The sequence below is a fragment of the Miscanthus floridulus genome, chromosome 7 (genome assembly GCF_019320115.1).
Source record: "Miscanthus floridulus cultivar M001 chromosome 7, ASM1932011v1, whole genome shotgun sequence".
Taxonomy (NCBI): Eukaryota; Viridiplantae; Streptophyta; class Magnoliopsida; order Poales; family Poaceae; genus Miscanthus; species Miscanthus floridulus.
In genome coordinates, this window is record NC_089586.1 from 43,481,573 (window position 1) to 43,491,018 (window position 9,446).

The following is a 9,446-nucleotide window of genomic DNA, read 5'->3' on the forward strand; positions in this document are numbered from 1 at the left end:
ACTCTTAAAGCTATTTTGCTAACGGAACTGCGCCCGCCCACACGTCTGCGCTCACTTCACTTGGGGCCCGCGCCGCTCCGTTTCCCGCGCATGCGAGATCGCATCTCGATCTGCGCCCGCTATCGTTTCCCGCGCCTGCCGCTCGCGCCCCTCCGCTCCCACACTTATGCACGCGGGGCCAGCAGCTACAAGCAGGTGGTTGTGGTAGGTGGGTCCAACTACAACATTTAAACACAAGATCTACTTTTGCAACATACAAATAAAACATTTACAACATACGTCTAAAATAGATGAAACATTTGGGCATATAGTTGAAACACCATTGCAACATGTGCAACATCCTGATCTACTTTTAAAACATCTAGATGCAACACTTGCAACGTACAAAAAAAGATAGATGAAACACTTAAGACATGCGTTTGAAACACTTGCAACATACGTGTATAAAAAACAGATGAGAGATTAGGGATAGACGCTTGCAACGTACGTGTACAACCATTGCAACATATGCAATATCCCGATCTACTTTTGCAACATCGCATGAAACAATTGAAACATACATCTTAAACAACTGAAACACTTGAAACATAGGCTTCCAACATGTATGAAAAACATCCAGAAAACACTTGAAACACAGCATCGCTGCGCGACCATGACCTACCTAGTGGTGAACTGCGGTAGATCGGCGAGGAGGATAGAGAGCAGATGGAGGCTGCCTTGGCGGAGGCTCTGGAGTGGCAAAGACAAGGCCTAGCCGAGCAGGGGCCAAGGAGGGCCCCCTCCCAGAGGGGCCCCACGAGGAGCGCTGTCTCCCAGGGCACTACAACGCCGTGTGCTACTCTAGCACCCTCGTCGCCGCCGACGGCACGTACCCCATCGGAGCCTGTGACGGGGTGGGGGACGGACACGGTAGTGTGTGTGGGTGGGGAGGAGATGAGGCGCGCGGCGCGGCGCAGGATGGAGCACGCCCCGGGAATGGGGAGCCAAGCGTCATGGGCGGGCGCACACGTCGTGGGAGGGAGCGAGCGGCGGGAAAGGCGGCAGCAGCGAGGCGGAGTACGGGCGCGGCGGCGATTTGAGAATGAGTGCAGTCACAATGGCGATTAGAGAGGAAATTGAGTGGAGATCTTTTTTATTTTATTTTTTGAGCAACGTGAGCGGCCGTGCGATTGATAGTGTTGGACCATTCGGGCGGACGAGGCCCACCAACATGGGCATCCGGACGATTAGACATCTTACCAACAACATTACCGTTTTGCTAAACATTTTTACATATTGCTTTAGCTTTACTAGAGCCGTTCTATCATCATATGAGTTAAAGTTGCGGCCATTTTAGGAGCTTTAAGTCCAGCTAAACATACCCTGGGTCTGATTTTTAATAAGTTCACAATGAAAAGCATGTTAATAATAAGTCCCACTCATATAGAAGGCAAGTGCATCTTCGTCTCTTGCCAAGTGGAACTGTGCAAGCAATATAAAAGGGTAAGTACTCTAGGCTAAGTTTAAGACTGTCGCCACTTGCCACCCATAAAGATATCTGGCATGCTTAATTTTGCTTCTTGAAACTTGATACATGATCATTGTGAGCTTGCGCCGTTCCAATTTACCTTTTTTCATATTTTTAGAATAATTTTAACATATCATTTGATCATGCATGTTCGATCCATTCTCATCTCCAATCAATAGTGATCTATGGCAGTGGCAGTCACCAACTCACCTTCTAGAACGCCTCTCCAAGCTCCAGCCCAGGTTTTTGCCGCCGCCATCACTGGCCCCCTCCTCTTCCTTCGCTGACTCCGTTGGCGGCGAGCAAGAGCGGGAACCCATTCTCTACTACCGCCAGCATCGATGATTTGGCCAGAACTTTCTCTCAATTCTCCTCCACTACTATTGTTATGCACTAGCCAGCGCTCGAATCTATTCCTCCTCCACGCCTCGACTCGAGCTGTCGGTTCGTCCGTCCTAGGCCCTCAGACCCAGTCGCCACCACCTCCATATTGTCTCTGTCGAGTAAGTACACTCCCTCACTAGGTACAAGTCAAGCTTTAGCCTCGTCGGCATCAAGTTCGATCGCCTCCACTAGATCTCTGTCGACCTCTATCAAGCACCACCACTTACCATCTTCGGCAATCTTATTCTTTTATTAAAGGTGATGGATGATCATTGTTACCTCTGCTTATGGTAGCAATGCCTTTCTGCCTCGGCGTCTCGTAGGCACTTAGCTGACTGGGCCACCACCCGAGCTCTTTGCCACCATTGGTGTTGTTGTCGTCATTGAGTTTGTATTCTCTGAATCTGTATTGTTGCTCTAATCTCAATATATGTTGTGTTTTATAAAAAAAACTACAATCAATAGCATCATAGTCATTTAATCCCAATGGGGAATGGGGTTTAATAACATCATCGTTCTAATGAGATTAGGATTGAATTTAACGAGTGATTTTGAATGTGGAAGAAATGACACAAATCGGTGGTAAGAATCGAGGTACTCTCTTTGTATCAATGTAAAATGTGCCTATTTTCGCAAAAAGAAAATGTAGAGCATGTTTATGATTTTTTTTTGTGGGGGTGGGGGGGGGGATAAAAAACTCCGCATGTTTTAAACATCAAACTATGCGAAAAGAGTCGCAACAATAAATTCAGCAAGTGTTTTCATAATAATAATAACTTGTAACATAAGAGAAATTAAATGGCATGACATACTTTTCAATACCTTGTAATGGAAGCTAAAAATGCATCACTTAAATTTAGAGGTAAATCCTATTAGACTATAATTATCACAAATTTTAAGTTCTGTCATTTTCATAAGCCTATGAGTTGTTCAATCCATAGGGCATGGACAGTGTATAAATACTACTAGTTAACTTTTATATATCGTGCCCGAGAATTCCTTTTTGCCTTTTGCCACTATTAAAAAAAAAGTGGCGGCTAAGGCTGAGTGGGCCCGTGCCGTCGTTTAGTCCTCATCAATCACGTGCAAGTTCGTTCCGATGCGTGCCCGATCTTCCCACTCGCCCACCACCCACAAGGAGAAACAAATTCTTCTAGCTCTCGCTCGCTCGCACGCTCGCCATCATCCCCTGGCCCCTGCGCTCGACGAAACGACGGCCAGAACCCCAACAGTGGAGGAAGCTAGAAGAGTCCCGAGAGAGAGCATGGCCGGCAGGAGCTTCCTGATTCGTTCCCCCAAGGAGGAGGAGTCCGACGCCGCCGTCAGAGGTAGAATGCGTCCAACTCTCTCCCGCGTCGATTCCCGTTTCCCACCGCGTGCCATCTGATTCCCCGATCCATTATCGGCACGAATTCGGGATAGTTAGATTTGTTCTACTTGCGCAAGGGGTTTTGGCAATGGGCGCCGTGCAAATCTAGAGTGGGTGGGTGATTGGTGTCTGACTCTGAGAGTTTTGGGATAGTCGCGGAGCCAAAGACGGGCTTTTGGTCTGGTTTCGATCTCCATTCCCCCCGCGGGGCTACATTTTCCTTCCCCTTTGTCTTGACGGTCTTAAGTTAGCGGGTGTGTTTCAGTGATTATTATTAGTATATAAATCTGCACTCACATGGTACGTCTCTTGATCAGCAGTTCCTTGTGAATTAAACTGTTCAATTTCTTTCTGATATCTTAGCAGACCTGCAGTTGAATGAACACAGTGGCAGTGTGTGTGTGTTTGGGTGGGGGGTAGTGGGTTATTGGCATCGCGGAATCAGTGACAGAGTTCTGGTTGTCAGTTTTGTTTTGTGTGCTGTGATGTTAATTTCTAGAGTTTTTCTGTTACAGAGGCTGTACTACTGGGAGCAAAGAACGCTGCAATAGCTGGTACTGTGGTGGCGGTTCCCACGGTGTGTAATTGTTTAACTGTTATTAGTAGGATCCTTGCTTTTGGTATCCTTGCTTTTTTGAGGATTCATTCCACCAACCTGTTATGTCTCCCCTTATAATTTATGTAGTAGTATGAAAATTGAAATTCTAATGGCTGAAAAAAACTAGCTACCTTCTATAGCATTCTTTTCCCCTTATGTTTAAGTATGGTGTGTTTCCTGCTTATGGTTCTGATCTACATGAAAATTTTACCTGGCGCAGTTGGTTGGCTGCCGTGTTCTTCCTTGGGCTAAGGCGAATCTCAACTACACTGCACAAGCACTCATCATATCTGCAGGTACCGTTCTACTTAAAACTAGTTGTTGAGCTAATGTAGCTGGCTGAAGACAATTGTCATATAGTTGAATCATAATGCTGAATTTGTTTATATGGTAGCTTTAATATTGGGCCTAAGTAATGGAATTCTGTGGACATTTTAGTGAGTCGCTTTGTTACAGCTCCTGTTTTATGGTTAATACTTACATTGTCTTTACGATATAATGTAACCATATGAAGGTACATAGATATCCAAATCGAACATGGTGCCTGTTTCTTTGATATGCTGAAAGACACTTTGATGTCTGAATCTGTATCCTGTCAGTTCAGATTTTGAACTTCTCACGATAAGAAATTCGTAAACTCAGTTGTTAGATGCTTTCCCCCTATTTATGGTTTGCCTCGGTTTTTCCCTTCCCCAGACCCCACTCATGTGGGAGCCTCCGGCACTGGGTCTGCCCCTTTTATTTAGATGTTCTCATACTTACATGGCCCCTATTTTAAAAAACATCCCTAGAGTTTGTTAGTTATAAGGATCCCATCCTCTATGATCCACGAGCCCTTTTTTGTTTGTTCAGCTTATTAGCAATGTGTCCTTTCAGTTCGCTATCTATAATTGAAATCTGATCTATTTTGGTTTACAAGTTACTTGAACTTAAACTTGGTTTGCATTGCATGCCAAACCTTGAGAAATGACATGTGTCATGCATGAGTGAAATTTGGCATTATTGATTAGAAGAAAAGCATCCGGCTTCCAGCTTACATCAATGAGATTCTTCAATGCTCGTATCAGAAAAGTAGGACAGCTTTCTTTCTCTGATATTGTTAGGAGAGAACACAAGAATAGGAGTTATGTTGATGAATTACTGGCACGTTTGTGTGACTAGTAAGACAGATGAAATACCACTATTTTGAAAAGAATGCATGTGATGGTGTAGACCGTTGCTCGAAGATTCTGTGTTCCTCTCTTTTCCAGCTCCCAAGAAACGAGTAGGCTCTGGTGCACTGGTGTGCGAAAAACATTACTCCCTCCGTTTCAAATTATAAGTCGTTTTGACCTTTTAGTTACACCAATTTTGCTATGTATCTAGATGTAATGTATGTCTACATACATAGCAAAATCTATGTACCAAAAAAGTCAAAGCAAAATCTGGCCGGCAGTCTACCGAGGGGTATGCCCACGGTAGTAGATGAATCGGTGGAGGTGCGTGTGAGAAAACCGGATGGTGACACAGAACGCGAGAGACAACGTTTAGACAGGTTCGGGCCGTCGGCTTGACGTAATACCTACGTCCTGTGCCTTTGTGGATTGTATTGCGTGTGTTCAGATGAAAACGAGGGGGGTCCCTACCCGCCTTATATAGCTTGGGGGTAGGGTTACAGATCGGTTATTTCCATTCTGATCGGTTTACAAGATAGGAAGTTACAGATCGTACAATATCTATCATATCCGAGCAGATTTCGTAGATCACCGAGGATCTTCACGTTGCCTTGTGAAGCACGTCATCCTACGGCATACTTCGCGTGGCGTTGTCTTGCGAGCTGGGCCTCAACCAGTGGCGCGACTCGTGCATAGTCTTGTGGGTAGGCCTCCCCTAGCGGCTCGGCCCACGTGGAGCCTTGTGGGTACCGGGGGTCATGCCCCCACAGTACTTAGAAACTCTTGTAAAGTTATAGATGAGGCTAGGCTCTGCTGCACTGGGGGCGGAAAACGTTTAAGCGAGATCTTGCCCAAGAGCTGATTCCGTTCTCCTTTGTGGTTTCTGAGATATCTTTCTGGTTGGTTGAGCCCTCCTTGGATAGGCTTCTTTTCTATGTAACTTAAGTACTTTAACTTAAAACATTGGATGTGAAGTGGTTTCACTTTCTTTCTCAAGTGAGTAGCTTCAAATATCTTGTCAGATTGCTGATTGTATCATGTGCCACATAAGACACAGAAGTCACATCACCAGTCTGCATGATTAAAATGCAAATCAGAGCTTTAGCATAGCATCGACAATAAATGAAATAAGTTGGATTGTTTGTTCTGTCTGTCTGGAGTAGGGATGAAAACGGTACGGATATTTTCCGACCGTATTCGAGACCGAATCCGTTTAGAGAGGTTTAGATCTGTCCATATCCGAGTCCGGATATTCAACATCCGATACCTTATCCGTATCCGAATACTCAAATAGCATATTTATGATGTCGATATCTAATCGTATCCTATCCGGCATGGTTGACACTATCCGTATTCGAATCCGAATCCGGGCAGAAATATGAAAACAAATGTAATATCAGTGATATCCGTCCGTATCCGATCCGTTTTCATCCCTAGTCTGGAGGTATTGGTTTATAGGGCTTCTTTTATAATGTATTCAAATTATTCTGCTCAAGTGAAGTATTTGCACAAGTACAGATCGGCATGTAACCTGGGTTTTTCCCCCTTCTTTCTTTTGTTTTATTCCTCTTAAGTTCTAGTGAGTCTGGATGACCATATATGTCCCAATGAGGTTAGGCAACTTTCATGTTTTCAGAGTGGACTAGTTTAAATTAATAAATTCACTGTTCCAATGGTAGTTTGGTACATGAAGTGACCATCATGGACTATTGATTTTCTGAAGTGTTAACAGTTGTACCATATTTTGATATGCTATTGGTAGCACACTAAGACCTTGTTTGTTTTGTGCTTCTGCATCTCAAAAGCAAACAGCAGAAACAAACAGCCTACTTGTAAAACCACACCCAGACTTGCATCAGGTTTACCAGGCTTCTGTAATCTGTAGTAGTAAAGGTTGCTTTTGCTTCTCCAGAAATAGTGGTGTGCTTTTACTAGAAGCATGCTTCTGGTGACGCCATAGCTCGCAGAAGCCCCAACAAACCATTGAAAACATTCTGAAATTTTACTGGTTTGTTTGACAGCCTGTATCGCTGGCTTCTTCATCACTGCTGACAAAACCATTCTACGGAACGCACGACAAAACACCATCGGGAAGCTTGACAAGTCAACTTGATGCAGAGATGTAGCTGAAAAGGTTCTCTGGTTGCTGCGGCGGTTGATAGGGTACCTTTCGCCCCAATGCAGTGTCACCATTTCCCTTTGTGGACAAGCAAATTTTCGGTGTTTAGCTACTCAAGCCAAAGGTTGTGTTGTAAAGACGTGCTACCTGATGGACCCAACTATTGTATCCAGTTTACTCCCAATTTGAATCAGAATAAAAGATGGTGCTGTGGGTTGCATATGCTTGTGTAGCCATGGCTTAGGCCCTTGTTCTGAGCACTCAAAGTTTCAGTAATATTGACCTGGAACTTGTGATGACTAAGAACGGGGATTAGCGATGTGATCTCTTTGTAATTACCAAATACAGCAGGTTCATGTTGGATAAGGTATGACCGTATGAGTTAAAGGTAGCGTAGAGCAAGGTGAGGTAAGATATGAATAATATCCACTTGTTTACTTTCAACTTGTCTGTCTATGAGCATTATTGTCTCGTATTCTCTAATTTCAGATCAGATGTCATTAGTTTGTTTAATTTCAACACACACAAAAAAACGAAATGATGGTCATTGCCGGGTTGGAGACATTGTACCAGCATCGAGTATCATACTCTCACTGCTCCAGTGCCCCGCCGGGTAGAGGCTTAGACCGGCAATGACCCTTATCCTATCGTTGCAGAGTGTAGCTTTGATCTATCTTTCTATCTGGGCCTGCTTATAAGCTGTTTATGGTCAAAATAAGCTGAAATCAACAGTCAAACACCACGCTTTTCAGCAGCTTTTTCTGACCACGTTTATTCCTACAGCTCCCATTTGTACTAAAAAGCAGAAACTAGATCAGACCAGCTTATTTTAACCGCCAGTTTTACTCTATTTATGCAGCTTATCTGGGAAGTGCTTTCCAGATAAAGTGTACCAAACAGGACCATTGTTGGGTCCAGGACCAGTGGTGATAGAGAAGCCTATTGTTGCTGATTACCCTCCTGGGTCTGGTTTCGATAGTGATGCTAGCCGGTTTGGGCGTGGCAGTGATCCACGGACTGAGCTAGCGCATGATCCTTACACTTGCCCAAGCACTATAACGAAGAAGTCAGCGTAGCCGTTATCCATGGCGTAGTGAGTCAGGGTGACGAGAACGAAGATGAAAGATCTAACAATGCCGGTTGTCAATCAAGCCTAAGTTTATGCATTGCTTTCTAGCTAAGTAGGTGAACCATTCCTTAGAACACTTGAAAATAATTCAAAAAAACTGGAAATCACTACAAAGATTTTGGGCCTGCGTGGATGCTTTGTCCAACCTACTGGGTAAGAATATTTGTTTTGTAGCACCTTCAGAAGTAGCTTTGCTGGGCGAGCTTGCTTGTCTGAGCAAGAAAAGGCTTGCTAATCCATGCGAGCCAAATTGGCTCTCTGGCCTGGGCAAAGGATAGCCCTAGAATCGATGGGAGAGCATGTGCTTCGACACTGAACAAGTTTCCTCAGCTAACTAGCTACCTACCAGCATCATGGACATGAAAACTGTCATTCCATAGGTAGCAATAGGTGTCTCAAAAGTATATTCCCTCCGTCCCAAAATAACTGTCATTCTCACTTCCCGATAAATAACTTTGACTAATTTTATATAAAAATATTAATATTAATTGTTGAATTTATTTTTATAATAAATTTATTTAGATATATAAATGTTGCACGTATTTTCTACAAATCTAGTCAAAGTTATGGCACGAAAAAAAAATGACAATTAATATGGGACGGAGGGAGTATGTTTCTTGCTGCTCTTGTAAAAGCACGGAACAAGCTTGCTTTTCTCGAAAAACAACCAAACAGCTTCACTGAAGCTTGCCTAACCTTTGCTCGGCTTGGCTAGGTTAGCCTTGTTCCGCTATCCATACTTGGCAAAAAGAACCAAGCAGACCCAAATGTTGCTAGCTAGGCAACCTTGGCTGGGAAATAGAATAAAATTAACCACTACTAAGAGATCATTTGGAAAATCGTAACCTAATTAGAATGAAACTTACATCATTCTAATTATATATTGTTTGTAATGCTTTTCTCTATATCCATTGTATCGTACGAGTATATTTGATACTAATTTAAAAAAGAAGGATGACTAGGAAAAAAAATGCTGCTAGCTATAGATAGCGTTGCCTAAAAAATAGAAGGGAATTAACCACTACTAAGAAATCATTTGGAAACTCATAACCTAATTAGCATGAAATTAACTTACATAGTTGCAGTTTCTGTTGAATTCAATACCTTCTAGCTATATACATTGTTTGTAACGTTTTTTCCCTATGTATATTGTGACGAGCTGAACATTCTCCCAAGGGCACGAAGC

At 43.5% G+C, this 9,446-nt stretch overlaps 1 protein-coding gene across 1 annotated transcript; it reads left to right on the forward strand.

The window, feature by feature from the left end:
- The first annotated feature begins 2,986 nt into the window (after positions 1-2,986).
- LOC136463114 (uncharacterized) lies at positions 2,987-7,593 on the forward strand. The gene is made up of 4 exons (XM_066462147.1): positions 2,987-3,219; positions 3,776-3,837; positions 4,079-4,154; positions 7,034-7,593. Exons 1-4 carry the CDS (start codon positions 2,991-2,993, stop codon positions 7,123-7,125), a joined length of 459 nt encoding a protein of 152 aa, XP_066318244.1. The 5' UTR covers positions 2,987-2,990; the 3' UTR covers positions 7,126-7,593.
- The last annotated feature ends 1,853 nt before the right edge of the window (positions 7,594-9,446 follow it).

What these genes read in the sequence shown, in the direction of transcription:
- LOC136463114 (XM_066462147.1), top strand. Translation starts at nt 2,991, where the DNA reads ATGCGTGCCCGATCTTCCCACTCGCCCACCACCCACAAGGAGAAACAA. An exon ending in GTCCGACGCCGCCGTCAGAG is followed by an intron (nt 3,220 to 3,775) that starts GTAGAATGCGTC and finishes TTTCTGTTACAG; the next exon opens with AGGCTGTACTACTGGGAGCA. An exon ending in AGCACTCATCATATCTGCAG is followed by an intron (nt 4,155 to 7,033) that starts GTACCGTTCTAC and finishes TTTGTTTGACAG; the next exon opens with CCTGTATCGCTGGCTTCTTC.